This window comes from Rhamphochromis longiceps, linkage group LG1, assembly GCF_057381845.1.
Source record: "Rhamphochromis longiceps isolate RC_006_pf linkage group LG1, R_longiceps_female_GT1.1, whole genome shotgun sequence".
Lineage (NCBI taxonomy): Eukaryota > Metazoa > Chordata > Actinopteri > Cichliformes > Cichlidae > Rhamphochromis > Rhamphochromis longiceps.
The window spans coordinates 4,296,723-4,318,090 of record NC_140557.1 but is presented as its reverse complement, the minus strand read 5'-3'; the positions used below and the strand labels follow the sequence as shown (position 1 = coordinate 4,318,090).

At 40.8% G+C, this 21,368-nt stretch overlaps 1 protein-coding gene across 1 annotated transcript in view; it reads left to right on the top strand.

Moving 5' to 3' along the window:
* The window catches only part of LOC146678143 (neural-cadherin-like), a 334,730-nt gene that overhangs the window by 234,181 nt on the left and 79,181 nt on the right, over positions 1-21,368 (top strand). Inside the window, exons 28-30 of the mRNA XM_085410097.1 lie at positions 14,516-14,643; positions 18,249-18,370; positions 20,159-20,282. Of these exons, the coding sequence (XP_085266223.1) occupies positions 14,516-14,643; positions 18,249-18,370; positions 20,159-20,282 (374 nt within the window). The remainder of the gene's footprint in view (positions 1-14,515; positions 14,644-18,248; positions 18,371-20,158; positions 20,283-21,368) is intronic.

The following is a 21,368-nucleotide window of genomic DNA, read 5'->3' as shown; positions in this document are numbered from 1 at the left end:
CTGTGCTGAACAGCTGGCTCCCATCTTTACTCGCATCTTCAACAGATCCCTGGAGCTGTGTGAAGTTCCCTCCTGCTTCAAACACTCCACCATCATGCCTATTCCCAAGAAACCCACCATCACAGGACTGAATGACTACAGACCTGTCGCCTTGACGTCTGTGGTTATGAAATCCTTCGAACGACTGGTGTTAGCCTATCTGAAGGACATTACAGGCCACCAGCTGGACCCTCTGCAGTTTGCCTACCTCGCCAAACAGGTCGGTGGATGATTCAGTTAACATCAGGCTGCATTACATCCTGCAACACCTCGACAGCCCGGAAACTTATGCCAGGGTCCTGTTTGTGGACTTTAGTTCGGCTTTTAACACCATTGTGCCTGAACTTCTCTCCTCCAAACTCTCCCAGCTCAGCGTGTCACCAGCTACCTGTCAGTGGATCACCAGCTTCCTGACAGACAGAAAGCAACAAGTGAGGCTGGGGGAGATCACCTCTGAAACCCGGTCCCTCAGTATTGGTGCCCCTCAAGGATGTGTCCTCTCACCACTACTGTTCTCCCTCTACACTAACGACTGCACCTCCAAGAACTCGGCTGTCAAACTCCTAAAGTTTGCAGATGACACCACTGTCATTGGCCTCATTCAGGATGGTGATGAGTCTGGTGCAGTCAGCACAATCTGGAGCTGAACACTCTTAAGACTGTAGAGATGACAGTGGACTTCAGGAGACATCCCTCAACTCTGCTCCCCCTCATCATATCAGACAGCCATGTGTCGACTGTAAGGTTCTTCAAGTTCCTGGGTACAACCATCTCCCAGGACCTGAAGTGGGAGACCAACATCAACTCCATCCTCAAAAAGACCCAGCAGAGGATGTACTTCCTGAGACAACTGGGGAAGTACAGTCTTCCACAGGAGCTGCTGATCCAGTTCTACACTGCGGTCATTGAGTCTGTCCTGTGCTCCTCCATCACAGTCTGGTATGGAGCAGCCACTAAACAGGACAGGAGCAGACTGCAGCGGACTGTACGGGCAGCAGAAAGGATCATCGGCGCCCCCCTGCCCTCCATCCAGGATCTGTACCTCTCAAGAACCAGGAAACGGGCAGGGAAAATCATCACAGATCCCTCACACCCTGCACACAGACTTTTTGATCTGCTGCCCTCTGGCAGACGGTACAGAAGCCTGCAGACCAGGACCACCCGACACAGGAACAGTTTCTTTCCCCTCGCCATCTCCCTCCTAAACAGTTGACCTGTCACACTGCTCCCACTGCCAGACTGCAGCTGCACCTTATGTACATTTTGTAGTATTCATTCCACTTCTTTTCTGTATTTTATGTATATAAGTTTAGATTGGTTATTTATAGTTGGTTTACACAGCTTTGTGTATGTTTGTGTAATGTATATATAGACACGTGTGTGTGTGTGATTTACATTGCTGTGCTTGAGAGCCTCCATCTACCGGAACCAAATTCCCTGTATGTGTCTGCACATATACTTGGCCAATAAACACGATTCTGATTCTGATTCTGATTCTGATGCGAGCTAGATATGTGATCATTTTGCCTGTAATCTCCACGCTGGATTTTGAATTGATACTAATAATAATGTCAGTGTTACCATTAAAAGGATAAATCCAAGTTCAATAGAATGCGGGTCTCACCTTCATGAGTTTGGGCATCATTTCTTTTGGTTTTTGTTTGAAAGAAGTTGCTGATACTGTTGTTTTTTTTGGGTGGGGGGTTAGTTAGTGAAAGTTGTACTCAGACGCTGACGGACATTTAAATCATGTATAACTGGCGAGTGTAGAGTAGCAGAGGTCTTGTGTCTGGCAGATTTCTGAGGGTGTTTTCACACATGTAGTACATTTACTCTGGTCCGATTCAGTTGAGGAGTAGCTTAACTCGTAGCTTTTTGCCACGCTTTGGTTTATTTTCCAAGTGGAGAATATTGCATCATAAACCATGTGAGAATGTTGCGTCTGCTCACTGGCCCCATGTGTCTGGGGCAGAAGCAACAAAAGTAAATACAGGAAGAACGTGCTGTGTTCTGCACTATTGGAGAACACAGAGAATTTATGTTAGTCGCTAGCTTGTACAGACCTTTGCACATCTATAGGACCTTACCGCATTGAGAATACAAAGCATATATGGCTAAGGGACATTTTTTTTAGCTCACACCTGTAATGTACACCAGGTTGTTTTTCTGTGGACCAGAGTTGGATCACATTCACACCATAAACGCACCGCGCTGGAGTTCATCCAAAGGGTGTGGTTGTTTTTGTCCGCACCCGACTGCAGTTATTGTGTTCACACCTGTACAAATGAACCACTTCAAGTGGAAAAACAAACCAGAGTTCGATTTAAACGCACTAAACTCTGCGGGTGTGAAAAAACACCCTGAGGTATTCGAGAGCTAGACAGCCAGGAGGTAGTGGAACCGAGGAATATTTTGTCAAAGCTAGTTGTTGGACTGGCCTTGGTCATTTTCAAATTTTTAAAATACCACCCAACCACAGTTCACGTAGTATGTACCTGTACCTGTCGCTTCATATTATGTAGAGAGCTTGCAGCAAATTCTCCTTGGCAGCTTCATTATTTGCTCTGAGAACAGACTTCTCCATCTGCAAACTTTCCATTTAGATTCATGCACCATGTAAGGGAAATGTAACATTGTAGAAGTCAAGATAATATTTTGAGGGCTACAAAACAGGTTTGCAACCACGATACAGGATCCTTCAACCACCACTAAGTTAAACCGCTGTTGATGCACATATCCAAACAGATTTGTACTGTCATTCATCAAATTTCCCAAACCGAGTGAAAGTCATTAAAGCTTTTCAAGTCTGGGCTGTATTTCTGAAGGAGGTGGCCTTGTTCGTCTACTCGTAGCTTGCATATTTCAGTTGTGGTTGCTCTACGCAGCTGAACCAAGTAATGGGTGATGTTTTTCTAGTTTAAAGCAAAGGTTCTCAAAACCTTTGACAGTTTTCTACCAAACTTTGTCTTCCACAATGTCTGACACTTTACTGCAGATCTGACATTCACTCTTTTACACAACTGCTAGAAACCTCCTGTTAAGGTAAGGAGAGCGAATACTGACACTATACATTGATTGATAGCAACTGATGATTGGCATTCAGTGGGCTGTTTACATTCCAAATGTGATGCCCAGTGATGGCTAATATAAGCCACTGTATTTCTATTTCTATACGCATCCTTTCCAACCTTTTGTTTTCTCCCACTCTGACCCCAATTTTTTTATCAATCACTTACAATACAATAACATCCAGGTTTAATTTTAATGAAATCCTCAAATGAAGAGCAACAACAAGCTGTTCTGTGTTTTCCATGTAAAAATCCCATTCAGCTCCATGTTCTTGCAGCACTGGCTCTGTGGCTCACCAGTGGAACCCCCTTATCACTTTGAAAACCTGTTTGAAACAGTCCTTGATGTTTATATCAGCACATTTATTCTAAAAAGGGGCCTTCAATTAACATTTAACATTTTGTCTTTCAGACAAGTTTGGGAGTTTACAGCCATTTTCAGATAGTAGTGGATGATTTTCCAGATAAACACAATTTATCCTTTTAGCTTTTGCAAAATAAACATTCATAAAACGACCACTTCCTGAACTATTATCGATAATACTTAATAATCCACCCACACCGAAAACACAATGAACACATTTACCAGCTGCAGTCGGGGGAAAAACCTCAATAAAATCTGATGTAATGATCATTGAATTGGCATTGCAGGATTTTTAATAAAAAGGATCACCATATATAGTAATAGCCAGCCTTTCATACACAAACTGTGTACAGATGTTTTTTCTTCAGCATCACCTACATATCAGACAGAAATGAAGGAAGTGAGAATAATGTCCAAAAATACATGTCTATATACCATGAAATTATTATTTCGATGACTTCACTGTCCTTGTGTAAATTAACTGCACTCAAAATAGGAAATCTAACGTCCAAAAGTAAAGGAAGTGCATAATAAAGCTTGCATTGAAATATAATAAACAATGAGCAGCCATGAGCACATTAACATAAAGCGCAAAGCTGATGAGAAGAAAGGGACAAAAAAAGCACCATTTTAAGGTGACACAAACTCGCTGACTGCACTATGAACCTGATTTCTCAAAACAAAAAAAAATTGTTTTGTTCAAATATAATTGAAAGAACAGCTTCGAGCATCCGCTTCTCCCGCGGATGCTCAAAGCGCTAAACTGGATTGATGCTTAATTACGAGAGGAATCAGACAAAATGGGATGATTCACTCCCAAATCGGATGCGCTGTGGACTGAATGCTGAAGGTCTCATTCTGACATGAATCCATTATGAGTTCAAGAGCTGCTCAGAAAATTACATCGTAAGGTTGGAGGGATTCACGCCAACTAATGCAGGACTGAAAATGTAGTTTGAAAAGAGAATTACAATAATAAGAAAAGAATTGGAAGAAAGAGGGGAAATGTGCATTTGAAGGATCAAAGCGAGGACAATATGAAATGTCAGGTGGATTCAAAGGAGAGTGCTGCATAGCCTCGTTTTTCTACTCATGACTTTGTATTGCGCTAATATAAAGCCAGGATTTTCATTTTGAATGTATTGCTTTTGTATGTGTGAAACAGGCTTGTTATTAAGCCTTGTTAGGGCTGCTGTCCATCGCGGTTGATCAAATTTGCCAGTGCTTCACAGAGACACACACGCAAGCTTCCACTTCAGCTTTTTATTGAGATGCTGGTTTGCTGTTCCAAAGCCACCCACTCATCCGCCCTTTATCCCGCCGGAGGGCAGCTGTAGCAAGCCAGCCCTGCTGTGTAGGCCAGAGAAGGTGTAAGGCACTCACACACATAAATGCACACTGGGAACATCGCCGTGTACTACATCCAATCTTTGGCCACTCAGGGAGAAGAGATTACATGGTTATAACACAGAGTTGGTGGAGTTAGTGTGTGTACGTGTGCAGGGCTGAATAATACCCATACCTAAGCTGACCTCTTCTGTTCTAGCTAAGACCAGAACATTGGATGTTCCATTAAATCCATTTACCTTTGCTCGCATGTGAGCTTTAAATGTACATAAAGGCATTTTAAGCTTAGGACGACCATGTTGAATAGCAGCTCAGGGTCAGTTTGTTCTACGCTAAGCTCCGGTTGCACGTTTTCATGCGTGGAGCTCATCCAGATTTCCAGCACAAAAGAGCAGCAGTCACAGAACAATATTTAGTTTTGCTTAACAATGCTTTACAGATACCGTATTCAGGAATAACCTTTTCAAATAATTAGTCAAGAGGTGCTTCTCGTGCCACGAACAAACACCAGCTGTGCGGCGCTGCTTTTGCGTGAAAACAATTTCTGGTTATTTTAGGACCTGCTTCGGGGATGCTAGTTAATCAGTTATTTAGATTGCAGTGCATGTTAGAGCGTGCTGTAAAAACAACATAACGAGATGCAAACATAAAGCCGGTCCCTACGGTAAACTTTATTTGCACACTGTTGAGTTGAACTGCTGAGCTGAATTTAATTTCTAAGCATTAAAACTATACCATTAGCAAATAAACAGCACAGGGCAGACACAGAAGACTTGCATCAGTATATCAAACACATAAATGGTTGTCACTTTGTATTTATCTATCCATATACTTCTGGTTCATGGGGTGCTGGAGCCTATCCCAGATGCCAGCGAGAGGCAGGTGCACCTTGTCACATAGAGACAGGCAACCCTCACATTCACACCTGTCTCCAGCTAACTGAACCCCATGTATGTTTTTTGGACTGTGGAGGAAGCTCGGGTACCCGGAGAGAGCCCACACATATGCAGGGTTGTAATGCGAACTCTACAATAAATGCCTCAGGCTGGATTCAAACCCAGGACCTTCTCACTGTGATGCGATAACATGCCGCTTTCTCCATGAAAGCCTGACTGGGAAGCTGAAAAAACAAAACACAAATCTATGTCCCAGCTGTGAAAGAAAAAAAAAAGATTTGGGTGAGCAAAAATTGATATGAATCGTTTTCTGTGTGTGTATTTATAGGCTGGCTTCCTATTATTTCCATTTGACATTACAGATTTGACAAGTGTGGCACTGTCCTCGCTGCCCCTCCACCTGTCTGACTGACATTTACTTTGACATTGTCTGTACCGCTTGTCACCGCTTCACAGCGTGACCCCACGGTTATCCAATCTCTAATATACTTATTTACCTCAATGCACCTCTGTTACACACGGCTACAATGGTTGCGTCAAAGGCAGATTTATGTGCCCTATTTTAATCAAGCACAACAAGTGCAAAGCAGTAGGTTCTCGGCACGACTGTGTGAGCATCTCTAAGCACACCTGCTATTTTGGTTCCCGTATGTGCAGCAGCTCAAAGCTCGTAGTGCTGAAAGAGTTGTGCCAATCACAGTGATGCATGGCAGCAACAGCTCAACAAATAAAGAAACAGCCTTTCCAGGAAATCATATTTTGAAATGTGCTTATTTGCTTTCTTGCATAAGGACTGGAAGCTACTCTCCAGAGAGAGACTGAACTATTTCTCGATGGGTTCACCGAGTGAGTTTTGGAGTCGCCGCTAGATTGACAGGCAAGTGAGAGGAACCAGGAAATCACTGCACCTGCCAAGATATTGTCCCACGCAAAACCCCAAGAAAACTACAATTACAGTCTCGACATTACAGGTGACACGAGTGGTATCAATCATCTGGCTCAAAACACAAAAAGAGTATTTTCCGAAATGTCAAACCATCCGTTTAACGACCCACGTTGCGTTTCTATATGTTGCTTGAAAGTCCATAAAATTGAATGTAATGTGCCTTCGAGTCTGGCAGCTTGACAGTTTTATTAGCGCTGCACATATAGCGGCTCTCTTAGCATCAGGATCCGGCGTGATCAGCAGTGCCGCAGTTTGACCTCGGCTGTTATTAGGAGATTGTTTGTTGCGGTAATGATTTGTGCCCAGTGAGATCAACAGTAAATGACAAACATGACTGCAAGCGTCAGACCTGCTCTGAGGTGCTCAGACAAACACACAAGACTGCTCTCCCACTCACAGACACACAAAGTGTTCCAGCCAGGGGGCTGCGCTTGTCCAATCGATAGACAAATTAACAACACAAATTAAATGTGTGCAATTACAATGCCCTTGCGGAATGAGCAAAGTTGGCCGGCAGGGAGTCAGATAAGGCTTGCCGAGAGTTTGTGTTTATTTCAACTTTTCTCTTGAACCAAGAGGAGCATATTGTCTCGACTTAATATGGATGTGTATTTGTTGATATTGTGCTGCTATCCCAAAGGAGGTCTGCGTGATGAATTAAAGCCATAAATACAAAAGAAAATGGATTGAGCGAACAGCAGCACACATAAATACACAGATTCGCTTTGGCATTACCTTCAATTTCCACAGCTATGTAGCAGCACCCCCCAGCCTAGCTCTACTGTGGCTTTCAAATGGGAACTGCTGCTGGATGTGGAGATCCAATATGCGTCGGCTGTGGGGCTAGCTAGCTAGCTGACAGATCGTTTATACAAGACGTTCTGTGCTATATTCTCGCTGTTTCGCCTGCTGATTTGTACACAGACTGACTTCTGTGGGAACTTGTGTACATGCGACTGCGTTTGTGTGTTTGTGTGTGTGCGCGCCTTTTAGGAGGAGGGTTATGTGTGTAGCGGTGTGATTTGTAATGCTTTTTATGCAGTCCATATGCTCTCGCTGTGACTCCTGTGTATCCTCGGGCCGTCAGACGAGGAGGACATTTTTCATATTTAAGAGCCCCCCCCTCCACCTCTGTGGGAGTTCAAACCCGACTTGCACACAAAGCATACACTTTCTCGCCCTCTTAGTCTTTCTTTCTCTCACTCTCTTTGCCTCTTGTCGCTCTCAGAGTAGGAGGTAATGAATTACGTATGAGTAGCAGAAACGAAGCACGGTTATGTGGATGAGCCCTTTAAGAGCAAAGTCTTGTCTTAACCCCTGGTACACCCAGAGAATTTAAAAAGAGCGCTGGTCCCTGTGAAGATGTTCACATCTGGCCTGCCAGCCCGCTGCACTTCCTGCTAACCTCTCAATCCTTTTCTTCTTTTCCTAACCGGCTCTGTTTGTTTGTCTCTGTGTTACTCTTTCACTCAGTGGGCTTCTGTTTGCCAGAGCACCAAAGGAGAAGTTCAACAGTAGTTCTTATGCTACAGTTATGTTGGGAACAATAAAGATTTTTATTACTATGTTATTTTATCAGTGACAGATAAAATAGTAATAACTGCATATCCAGTGACTCTTTACTTAATAAGCAGAAGACAGCTGAGGGATGGCGTGTCTTCTTCACCTTGGTAGGTATATTCCTGGAGACGAAAGTAATCACACAGTGTGGTGTCTCACATCATTCAAGTGACCCGTGGTCTAATTTTTTCAGTGTAGCAGCCGGGACATTTGTGACCTCATAGATGATATCATACTCTTCCGTCAGCTCGCAACAATATCACCAGTTCCTACAATGTAGTTTATAAATAAACCAATAAAAATGCTTTAACCTCCTAAGACCCGAACTCATTCACGGCATGCATTTTTAATTTCTCTTTGATATTTGGGCATATTGGGACCTGATGAATGTAAAAACTACGGAGCCCCGCAGGGGACATGGGAGAAAAAAAAATTAAGACGGACTTTTGCGAGATCTCGCAAAACTAACTCGGGATCTCGCAAAACTTTTGCGAGATCTCGCAAAACTAACTCGGGATCTCGCAAAACTTTTGCGAGATCTCGCAAAACTTTTAGCTGCATTCTTCGGCAGCCGACCTACAGAGGCGAGATCTCGCAAAAGTTTTGCGAGATCCCGAGTTTGTTTTGCGAGATCTCGCAAAACTTTTGCGAGATCCCGAGATATTTTTGCGAGATCTCGCAAAAGTCCGTCTTAATTTTTTTTTCTCCCATGTCCCCTGCGGGGCTCCGTAAAAAACAAAGAATTGCCAGATTTTTTTTTTACCTAATTTTTGTTTCTAAGAAAAATGAGAGCCACATATGAGGATATTTGTTTAAAATTTTGATAGAACAATAACAGTATAACGTCCTCGTAAGTGGATATCAGGCCCTTGTAGAGCAAAATTGAGTATTTGGTCTAAATAACCCAAAGTGTGGTGTCCACAAGGTTAAATGAGCTTCAGTTCAAAAAGCCAAGATTCGAGAATGTTGTCAGAGATCAAAGATCGCAGAGGTTAACCATGGAGTGAAGCATCCACCTGTGCTGAAGCTTGTATGCCTGTGACAGCGGGTGCTGCACTAGATTTCCTAATTGCTTTTCCTGTTCAGGCTCCAGCTTTTCTCACATCCAGTCGGCAAGAGGAACGGCAGACTGTATATAAAAGACAGTTGTAGCCTCCAGGTCTCAAAATTGAAGTCAGTGGAAAAGTGCACTAAAATTTCGATTCTCTTTAATGGCATCCATGGGGTGACTCCTCTGGTTGCAAAAAAGAAATGTAATTGTTTGAAAGTCTGTGAGAAAACAAAACTATTACTCACTTCTGACATTTTGAGTATATGGGATCATGTCCTAGTATGTCCTTTTTAGCAGCAAAAAGAATGCAAGGTGAAGGTGCTTTTATTGTGAAAGCGATCCAGGAAGTGAGGACAGTGGCCCAGGTTTGTAGCAGATTTTGGGAAACATCAGTGGTGAATAATCCTGACGTTCTGTGGTCGAAATAAACAAAAGGTATTCACACACGCTTTAATTGATGTTAGTTGCTCATTAACAAAAACAACAGAGAATAATTCAATCAAATAAAAATCTTGACTTCTGTGATGATTTTAAAAGATTAAAGCATTTTTTTGTCTGTTTTCTCTGCTCATTACTTTCTTCTCGCTGTTGTTTTGTTTGCATTTTCTGCCCATCTGTTGTCACCTTCTCTCATCTGCTACTTTCTCCCAGCTTTGTCTCTGCTGTCACTTCCCCCCTCCCACCATTACATTTTCCTCATGTCCTCTCCTTGCGTTTTTCCTCCTCCTTTCCCCTCCCGCTTCTCTCCCATCCATGCTTCTTATTCCTTCTTTCCTTGTATTGCGTCTTCCCTGCGTTACTTTCTTGACACCTCTGAAGTTTGTTTTATTCTCCTGGGGAATGTCACGTCAGTCCTGACAGGTAGGCTTCTTGGCAGCGGCGGACAATCAGCTGGTCAATCTGCAGTTGAGCTTGTTTTGGGTGCCTGTTTATGTGTGCACTTTTCTGCACCTGCCTCCACCTGTGTGTGTGTGTTTGTTTGTTTTTTAATACATTCACAAACTGTTTTTCTGTTAGGTTTATGCAGGTGCCCTTTTCTGGCTGTCACTGTATTACCAGCTTGGACTTATCTGGATGCTGCAGTGTTGGAGGGTTTGGGGTGAGCATTGGCATAAAGATAGATTCAAGATAAGAAGAAATTCCCCTGAGGGTGGGGATGGGGCAGTCTGAAGAATTGCAATTGAAAGACTTAGATATGCGAGATAAAGAAGAAAAAAAGTTGACGGGTCCCAAGCAGGACAGTAAATGAGAAGGGAATGAATGAGGCAGCTTAAATGTCGGGGAATGAGCTGAGCCTAAAGAGAACAATGTACAAGTTAAACAAAGGAGGAAAGCTCTGACTTGAACTGATATATTGAATTTACTCTGTTCTTTTTGGTGAATTGTCTGGCCTTGGCCAAAGTATTAAAATTAATTGGATCATTCCTGAAGTGTTGCATCTACTCATCCTGCAGCTCAATGTCCAGGAAATTGAATGGGAGTTGAGAGGAAAAGAGAGGCCAGCAACAAACTTGCTCTAGCTGACTGCGGTTTGAAAAATGAAAGTGCCAGGGCTTTGTTTTTCATTTTTCCTATATGAGAGGTAGCGTAATGAAGAATGGGGCTCTCATCACAAAGCCACATCTCAGGCTTGGCAAAGCAATTATAAAAGACCAGCTTATCATGTGCTCACTAGGACCGAATTTCAACAAGTCCTCCAAATAAATAATGATATTGGTCGTTCAGAATGGCCCGTGCAAGCGTTCCACTTTAAACATGTGGAAAGGCCAGTGTGGCTATGGCTGACCTACAGGAAGCTGAAAAGGAGAGTTTGACTCTCTCTTGGTATGTATGTGTTTCTTTAGGTTTCACTTTCAGCAGCTGGTTTTACCCACTGTTACCTAACGGAGACAGGTACTATAGACTGAAATGTTAATACAGCTAAACTACAAAAATAAATAGGTTACTTTATTTGCATCTATTATGTGGAAGACAAATGTTGCATACAGTATTTTATTTTGAATGCCAGCTTTCCAATCTTTTTCATTAAGCAGTCTATACAATAAGCCAAATGCATCTTCATTAATTCCTTTTTAAAAACTGTTATTTAAGCAGCTCTGTCTGGTAATGATGGTGTTCAGCAGGGATGCAACTGTAGATCAGGACTTCTTTTTATGAGCTGTACAATTCTTTAGATGTTGACCGCAAACTGGAGTCATTCTCCGTTGGTGAGGGACATGCTGTGCAGAACCCATATAAAGTGAGATATCAGGTCACCTCTTGCACTCTTTAGGTTTAGGAAAAGATTGTAGAAAGAAAAAGACACTTTTAGAAGGGAGCTGACAACACACTGAAAAACAAACCTATTGAATCTCCTCAGTAAAATTGGTAAAACCGTTTGCATTTGATTTTTTTTTTAGTATATTTTGGACCATGTTTTCAGTAAAGAGTACCCAGACCTAACAGCTAACATACATGCTAATGTCAAATGTAATGTCTAACATTTCTCAATAAATTACACAACTAATAACGTTAGCTCTTAATCTCTTTGCAGTGATAACTGAGGAAACATCCTGAATTATTTTGACTATTTTTTCTTCATTACACCGTAACAATGTGGCAAGTTGGTGCAGGTGAAAAGCAAATGTTAAAAGTTGCTATACCAGGAATTTAACCAAGAACTAATAGTTCAATTCCCAATGCTGTTGGCTTTTGTGCCCATGTGAGATACACTGTAACCAATTAGCTATCTGGTTACTCCCAGAGTTTATTTTTAACACTACAGTTAATGAGTCTCACTATATTAATGCAAGGATGGTCATCAACACACCGCCACTCTACATTCATGGTGTCAGACACGTAGCTACTCGACAAAGCCATCGTCTATCATTGTTCATCATCATTGCTAACAACTCTACTTATTTAAGGGGAAACTTAGGTTTGTTACAAAAAATCAGACACAGGCTCCAGATGTAGATATAAAATGTATTGTAACATTTGTAAAATGTATTTACACTTATTAAATATTATATATGTCATTTTCTGACAAACATTACTTGTGTTAAAAAGAAGAAGAAGAATCTGCATGGGTTGCATTGAACTCTCTGGCATCTTTTCAGTGATAATGTTTTTGCACACAAACATTAAAATAATCACATCTGAATACATGTCATAAGTGAGGCTGATAAAAAAAATAATAAAATAAAAACAGTGCTGCACAAAAGCACGGTAAAAAGTGAAAGCTGTCAGTAGAAAGCAATGGTGACTTATTTGAAAGTGGCACAATGTAAAATGTCAGTTACCGTGAAGAAGTTAATGAAAGAGTGAAGCAAGTCAGGAGGTAAAAGACACAGACAGGAGATGAAAGAGTGCTGATAGGCAGACTGACATCGCAAGAAATGCAGCAAGAGGGATGACGAAAGCAGAGCTGAAGTCAGACACACACGGCGGATTGAAGAGCGCTAAGAAGGGAATTTGATTTTTGTCAGCCTCTTTTGACTTCAAACTTCAACTGACTGCAGCGTGAAGACAAATGTCAGAGTGCAGAAGTTGTGAAATCGATGCCAGAGTTTTTTCTGTCTTAATTATAATTCTAACATATACTGAAAGTACTTCACTTCGCCAGACTCGGAGTTAACAGAGAAAAGCCAAATGGGAGTATTCTAAATGAACCCTAAGAACAAATGCTTTAGTTTAAATTAAATACCTAATTCTGGCAGTGGGTGTGTGGGATTGTAGCTTAAGGGGGGGGGGGGGGGGCAGTGGGTAAAACTGGGAATAATAAGTTGTTGGACATGAACTGTGACGGCCTATTATTATTTTTAATTGAATATAGCCAACAGAGACATGCTGCCGTATTGACATGAGCCATAATTTCAAAACATAATTACGACATATTTTGTGAAGTCGCTGCAGTCACATTTGTAACTCTTTTCACTAATTTCTAATTGGATCGTACTCTTCATAAGTTTTTTTTCTCACCGCTGGAAAGTGGAAGTGCAGACTGTGGACTAATGGGACAGTAAAAAAGTTCTTAATGTGATGATCAGCTTCATAAGAGTCATGCACGAACTTGACCTACTTTTCACGAGCAATGTCAGAGACCGTATATAAAAGAAGGAGGTAGCTATGGTGGCATCACCCTCTGGTTTAAATGTGTTATGATCAGCAACATCCTGGATTTCTTAGAGCCAGAAGTGACCATATCAGCCAAGTGTAGCGAGTTTTATAGTGTCCATATAACTTGTACACAGTTTAGTGATTCATATTAGGTGGTGGGGGGACGTCTAGCTGAAGACACCAGCTATAGCTATCTGTATCAGGAGTTACCTGCCGGTCAACACAGCCACACCTCTGTGAATTCAAACTTTACAACTGGATTGGTTATATATGTAATTTAGTGTATTTTTAAATGAACCTCTAGTGCTCATTTCAGGAAATGTAGTTTTGGATACTGCTTCACCCAGAAGTTGCCATTTGAACATTAGAAGTGATAGGAACGACGATGAAATGACCCAGATTTATCCGTTTGCCTTAATGAAAACAGACCCCGGAGACTCTTTGAACACTGTTGGAACCATTAGAGGCCTAAAAATACTTCAATGAGTGGATATATCGGAGACCTTTTTCCACTGAGTCAATAAATTGACATTTAGAAAGTCGTGGGTGAGAGTTCTGATGCAGACTAAGTACAAGCTGCTGTTACGTGAACTAAGAAGTCCCTTCAGTCCCACAGTATAAGCAGATGTTTAGTGTTCACTGTTATGTGTCAGCATGAACTTTTGAAGTTCGGCATGCGTGATGATGGATTGCCAATGCCGGTCGGTCTCTTATTTCCTTACACATGGTGCAAAGCACACAGGCAGTCTTAACCACTTCATTAACTTTTAATTTCCCATTTGAGTAAGTCAGAAAATAGAATGTAATAACTTTTGTCTGATGTTTGTTGACTGCCATGAAGAAAAAAACTAGATCACAGCAGCCTCTGTGCAATAATCCTCATTAGAGCAAATATACAGAGACAATATTGGCAATTTGGTACATTATGTTGGGGTGCATTCTTTAATAAATAACTTTTCATACACCACTTAATTCTTTGGCATACATTATTCTGTTACAGTGGTTTTGCTGCTGTTTTCGAGACTTCAGTACCAGCACCAGATTGGTTGTCAACAGAGCTAAAAAGTGCTCATATTGCAGCTCTGAAAACTAATTTCTCAACTCACCCCTCACCTATCATCCCTCTCGTTTTCTTTCTCTGTCTAGAGCTAATAGACGGGACCCCCACCTTGAAAATCAACCATGGCTCGGGCACAGTGGTGCTACAGTTGCCAGGCAACGTGAACGTGGCAGACAGGCGGTGGCATCGGCTGGATGTCCGCAGCAACAGCAAGGTGGGTCGCTCTCTCCATTTAACAGCAGCCATCATCTATTTAGCAAATAAGTTCAAATAAATTCACATCGCACTGAAAAAAATATTTTTTTTATCCAGTTTTAATGAGATTGTTTTTGTTTTTGTTTTTGTTTTACTTTTAAAGGCACATCTAATATTTTCATGTATTCAAAACACATGGATTTTTCTTTCTTGAATATAATTTGTTCTCACCTTTACCATACATTGCATTCACCTTCTGCAATCATGTATAAATGTCACTGTCTTTGCATTAGGGGATATGATGCAGTAAGTAAGCTGCTCCTTTAGTTGTGCAGATTGTGAGTAACAAGCCTACAGGTCATTTATTTAGGTAACATTAGCACCAGAGTGATTCTGGGTCTTTGGCCCACGTGCTAAGTGATGAATCAACCCAATGTTGGTTGAAATATACTGGCTGCTTTACTTTGTATATACATATAAATGCATGCAATGTGTTATTAATCTTGGATAAAACGACAGTAGTGCGGTCATTTTTTAAAAACTTACCAGAAATGTATTGCACAAGATAGTTAGCAGTTTTACAGGAACACCCTGCTAGTCTGCTCAGCTGTGATTGTAAAGCTCGGAGCTGAAGTCGCTCTTCTGGTTAAAATATGTGATGCACACTTTTGAAATTACCCCAAACATCAGATAAGCCCAGAATAGTCCACTAACATTCCTTCAAAATGTCCTTGTATTTAGAAGATTTAAATTGGTAATTTCTTGGGAATACTTGTTAATTTCTTAACATATAAATGCACATGACAAGTGCCATTCAAGTTGGAATTATTGTTAATTGTTTGACAGTCCAAAATAAAGACTACATGGCCAGCAGGAAGGGGATGGTCATAGCTGGACCACTGATTGTGCCAGAGTCTATAAGAAGGTGACTCTCTGGCTCCCCTGAATAGTAACCTCAGTAAACACTTATACATTTATGATCTCATTTGCTAGTTTAAAGTTTTATTTTATAGAGCATTAGTGCTCATTGGTTAAATTATTCCCCCATTTAAAAATAAAATACATAACAAAAAAGTGTCCCCATATCTCATCGAGAGGGAGAGACCAAAAATATTGACACTGAAGCTCTAACATGGGAGTTCATTGTTTTATAGGCCATGTCTCTTTTTTATTTACAGTCTTTGGGCCAAAAAATTTACACCATGTCTTTTGAACTGAATGTTCTTTCTGGTATATTTGATAAAGCTGCTGATTTGTATGTATGATCTCAGAGATGAGGTTATATATTTAGTATATGTCCTAGACTTTAAGCATCGCCCATTCGGCTCCACGCAAACCTTTTTAATATTGTTATTTTCCAGGAATCTAAATGGGGAAGACGTCGTGATTAAGTATTATAAAACTGTCTGCAGTGTAGAGTACAAAGGAGGATAATTGCAGACAGATGATTGCAGTAGCCCTCTTGCAACATCTTCTGCCCCAAATAATTGCAAGTTAATTTAATTAGTGTGAAATTGGACTAAATCTTTATGTTGTTAAGATTATTCCGCATATTATTCGCCTGTCGTATATCAATGACAGTTCCTGCTTCTATTATTAGATGCTGTGACATAATGAAACCTGCAGTGTCACTGTAGGCTTTGGGCGCCTGGCTGCATCTCAGCCTTCTTTCATCCTAGCATCCCACTTCAGTACCACTTTAGAGCACTTCAGTAAAAGCACAGGACTGAGTCACATTTTTTTACACACACGGCCAGTGTGAAGCCTTTTCATATTCAGCTCCATCAGAGGCCTCTCGAAAACCTAAAATTGAATAATTACACTTATGTCACCCTTAATTTATAAATGGCTTAATTTAGCTCATTACTCAAAGACCTGCAATGTTCCACAGACCGCCCTTCAAAAGCACACTTATTACGCTGCCTTGAGTTCAGATTATAAGAAAGGAGACGCCGTTAGAGAGCGTTCACTCTCGCTACTCACTAGTGTGACTAAAATTTGTGTCTCATTTATGGCTTTTGCCAAACTATTCAATTCGGTAGAAAACACCAATTTTGTTCACTGTTTTTTTTTAAATTTCTTTTGAATGAAAGGAAAACAGCTTCAGGCTCAGCTTCCCATCACCACACGTACAAACACAGGGAAATTTGTTCGATATTGAGAATGAGAGCAGCCAAAGGAAAGCATGCAGTGAGACTTTCGGGTAATGCGATAGCATTATTCGGAATCGCGTGAACACTAGAATGCATTCAGACTTTTGTTATTACAGCGAGGATTATTCTGCACCACAATGGTATTATTCTAAATCACATGTGAATCTATTCATTTGTCCTGAATAGTCAGCTGCGGCTTATCCAACCTGGTTGTGTGACAGCATGAGATCCAAAGCAGGAAGGACAGAGCTGTTGTTGGGAGATTTACTCTGTGATTCAGCAGCCAAGAACCAAGAGCAGTGTTTTTGTTTTTTTGTTTTCTTCAAATTAAGTAACATTTGTGAAAATGATAGATCCAAAGAACCATTGTTTCGCTGTCCTTCATTAAGAATCACATTGATAAATAAGTAAACCACGGTCTGCTAACAGGAACATGACTTGATTAAACTAAAATAAATTATTTACATAAAATCTGCAGCGTTAGCTGTTGATACAGAGTTTGTATTCATGTTTAATCATGCAAACACGTACTGTTTACGTTACTTTATCGCTGCATGTAAACCCTGTTTTAAAGTGAAATTATCATTATTATTATTAATGATGTAAATATGAGAAAAAACGTGCCAAAATCATACTCGAATGAATGATGTAGGCATCATATTTGGAATCTGTTTTCACACAGAGGTGATACCAGCAGGTGTAGAAACAAAACAACACATAAATGCTGTTCTATGCTGCCTGGTGTGTTTGTTAATCATCTGTAGTGAGTGTAATCACTACAATCCAAATCACAGAGTATTCTTCTTTTAACTGATTTATAACTTTCAATATCTGACAGAAAATAGAATTGGTATTACCAAGCATAATGACATTTTTTCTGTGTGTTCCTGACGTATGTCTGAAAGCTTTTATCGTGGATGTGTGAAAAGTAAGTTAAAGGTGTTGTTTTAGCACACTGATGACTGAAACTGTGCTGGCACATACGGGCTTTTTATCCAGCCGAGTAATTATAATGATTTCAGCGCCAACTTTTTTGGAAGGTTAAGGCAATGGACCAGATTTCCCCCAAAAATTATTTTCAGCCCTCTTACATGCTTTATTCTTTTTTTTCCTGTGATGTGAGCCATCGGGTAGCTGTGTGTTTGGGTTAAAACTTTACTAATTACCACAGGAAGGAGGAGGCATGTTTACTGAGAGGTAAACAGCAGATGGAATAAAGAGTCTAGTTAACTGGAATAAGCTGCTGTGGCTTCTGCTTAATCGCATTCTTGTTAAGGCAAGTCCACATGTTTAAGTTGTCATGCAGCAGAGCAGTGCAGCATGCACTAATGAAAGAAATATGAGTCAGATGCCGTTCTCACCATGGTAATAATGCTGAAAGTACGCTCGTTACAGTTCAGAGAAATGACTTATTTGTGATTTATTGAAGCATTATTTGAGTACATCGTGCGCTGGTTTGTTTTCTCTGCAGGAAGTACGTTTCACCCTGGATCGATGCTCAGGGGCAGCGGTGAAGGAACTGGTGGGTAGCTGGTTGACCTCTCAAGACCACTCTTCCTGTGAAGTGATGGGTGTTACGCCTAACACCGACAGGTAAAAAGAAGCACCTGAACAGATGCGTGCACACCACAGACTTTCTCACTGCCTCAGACTTGGTTTGCTTGTAATTTGGCCCATGTGTTAGCAGGCTACCATTTTTCAACAAGACTGCAAAAAAGAAAAAGTGTCCTTCAAAGTTCGATTCTGCTGCTTTCATGGTGGCTTGATTCTACTTCTGAATGCTCCCCAGCAGTGGTTGGTTGTTAGTGCTGGGTGACCGTCTCCACCGAAGAAAAAGCTAAATCGCAAACATTTGCAGTTTCTTTAAGTCTTGTCACTTTGCATGGTGAAAGTTACAGCTGCGTTGGTCATTTATTTTATAATGAGAACTAAATATTACGCTGTAAAATGAACGTATAGCCGGATGAGACTGTATGCTCTCTCTTTGCCATAAAACCTCAGAATTATTTTTGCAAAAGTAACAACGAATTTAACCCAAAAAGAAATTATACACCAGATTTAATAGAAACTGTTTGTGTTGTCTTTTATGAGTTTATATACAGAACATGTGATTAAAAAAACAAAAACATATTTGTTTCATGATAAAAACTATGAAAATCTACCAGTAAGCTTTATTGTAATTGTAAAAATGATAATTATTCAAAACTATTTGGCTCAGTGTCACAAAATCTACAACATTTACATTTAAGAAAATGCGACATCCCATTGTTTATATGGGATGTCGTATGCATATATACATTTAAGCCAACGGCCCCCAACCTTTTTTGTGCCACAGACCAGTTTAATGTCAGACAATATTTTCACGGACCGGCCTTTAAGGTGTCGGCGATAAATATAACAAAATAAAATGATACGACCAAGACAAAAATTGTGGTATTTTGTAAATATAATAATAAACGTGACTTCACTTTATTAGCAGCGTCCTCCTGAAATGCGGCAACAACATTGAGAGTAACATCCTCCTCTCTGCCCCTTAATGCTCTCTGGTCGCTATGGTAACGCGTAAATATTTCTTTAAAAATATTAAATATTTTTTTAAAAAGACACAACTACAACACGGGAAAACACCCAGAGAAACCGAGTTAACGATAAAAACCCTGAAAACCATAAATTTCACACCCGAACCTCAGCTCTCGTGGCCTGGGATCAGTCCGTGGCCTGAGAGTTGGGGACCGCTGATTTAAGGAACTGCAAATGTAAAGAACTGTCCAAAGTTTTGCAGTTAGCGTTGCAGCCCCATAGACCATCGAAGTATGGTATTAATATTAACAACTAATTTTACTGTTTGGCTGTAATTGTAGTGCTCTTATCAGCGTTCTATGTTTACCAAATGATTGTTGCCATTCCCCTGCGTCTGCCTGCTGTTTGGACGGGGTTGTAGCCCCAAAAACATTAACTTAGATGAAAAATACTCTTGCTGCTGGACAACGAACGTCTATCCTCTGAGATTCTTCCACAGACTGTGGATACTCGTGACAACACCGACAATCAGAGATGGAGAATAAGATTGTTGTTGTTGTTTTAGAGCAGCAACTTCTCTTTCATAAAGAGACAGAAAAAGAAAATAAGGGGCATCCAGAAAAGTAAAAAGAAGATTTACGCCACATTTTAATTAGGCGACTTAGCAGAATGAACCAGCAGATTTTGTTTGCTGATAACATGTTCGATTTCCTATTTTGAACTGCAAACGGCTGATTAAAATAAGACTGTTAAGTGCTAAAGCAGCAGGTTCAGGCTCTTTCTCATTGCTGCAAAGTCTTATAGTTTTCTGTTTCATCCTTCCTTGCTTTTTGAATGCTTCTGTCACGCTGTGTGTTTTAGACACCTGAACATGAGTCAGGTGCTTCAGCTCGGCGGTGTGAACGAGGACATCCCATACATCTACCCCCAGCTTCAGCACAAACACTTCACCGGCTGCGTCCGTAACCTCATCGTGGACAGCAAGGTAACACACTTTATAATACAATGGCACGCACGCACACCCATACATAACCACACAACCATTAGCACACCAGTATGCAAGCAAAGTTAAACTTACACCTGCACTCCAGCTGATAAATGGATTAATAACAGGCTTCGACATTCACAGTCCCCTTGTGCCATGTGAGAGATGGGTTTTTATGCTTTTAACTGTAATCTCAAAGAAATTTCAAATGTTACACACATGCACTTTAAGAGTGAAATGGAATATGAACCTTTCCCCTCCTACCCAGTCTGACATCAAATCGAGACTTTCAAGTAACCAGCTCTGCCGGAGTTAAAAAGTCAAGGACTCTATATTCAGCCATGACAATCTGAGCCCAGCCCCAACAAAATCCAAATCATTTCTGTATGAACACAGGCTTCTCTTATGATAGCCTCGTGTGAACCTGCAGTCTTCTGAAGCCTGAAATTTTGGTTAAAATTGCACGTTTTGCTACAATTTTTGGTTATGAATCAAATAAAGCTGTGACTGCTAAATTTTGCTCCTGTCCATCTAAAACTGCTGAGCCTCGGCTGCTTTAACTGGTATTTAGACATAAATGTCAGGCTTTTCAGACTGGATTGCCAAAGATTGTGTGAGATGTGGGTTCCCTGATAATCAAAACTCACATGGCAGAAAATTAGAAATTAAATGGGTCTGCTTGGAAGATGTTTGACTTTCAGCTCCAAATAGGTTATGTGTTACCTATTAAACTTTTTTAAATTACCTTTGTTACTCGCTGCTTGTGATAATGTCACATTCTCACTCTGCATCTGTTCAATAGTGGCATTTATGATTCAGACTTCGTTTAAACTGTCCTCCACAGTTAGATGTGTTTTCAATCTGGTGGAAAAATGTCATCAGAATTTTGGGCAATATTGTCTTAATATCTGAAGGTAACAGGGGGCATAGGATACTTGGGTAGGGTGGTGCAGACAAGGATTGTGGAGTGTGTCTCACATGTGCAACTGTTGGGTAGTGCTAGTCCATCTCTATCATGGCATGTCTTCAGGTGCTGAAGGGTGCCCCAGGTTGTAGATGGCTTGTTTACCTTGGGAGGCCTGTGTT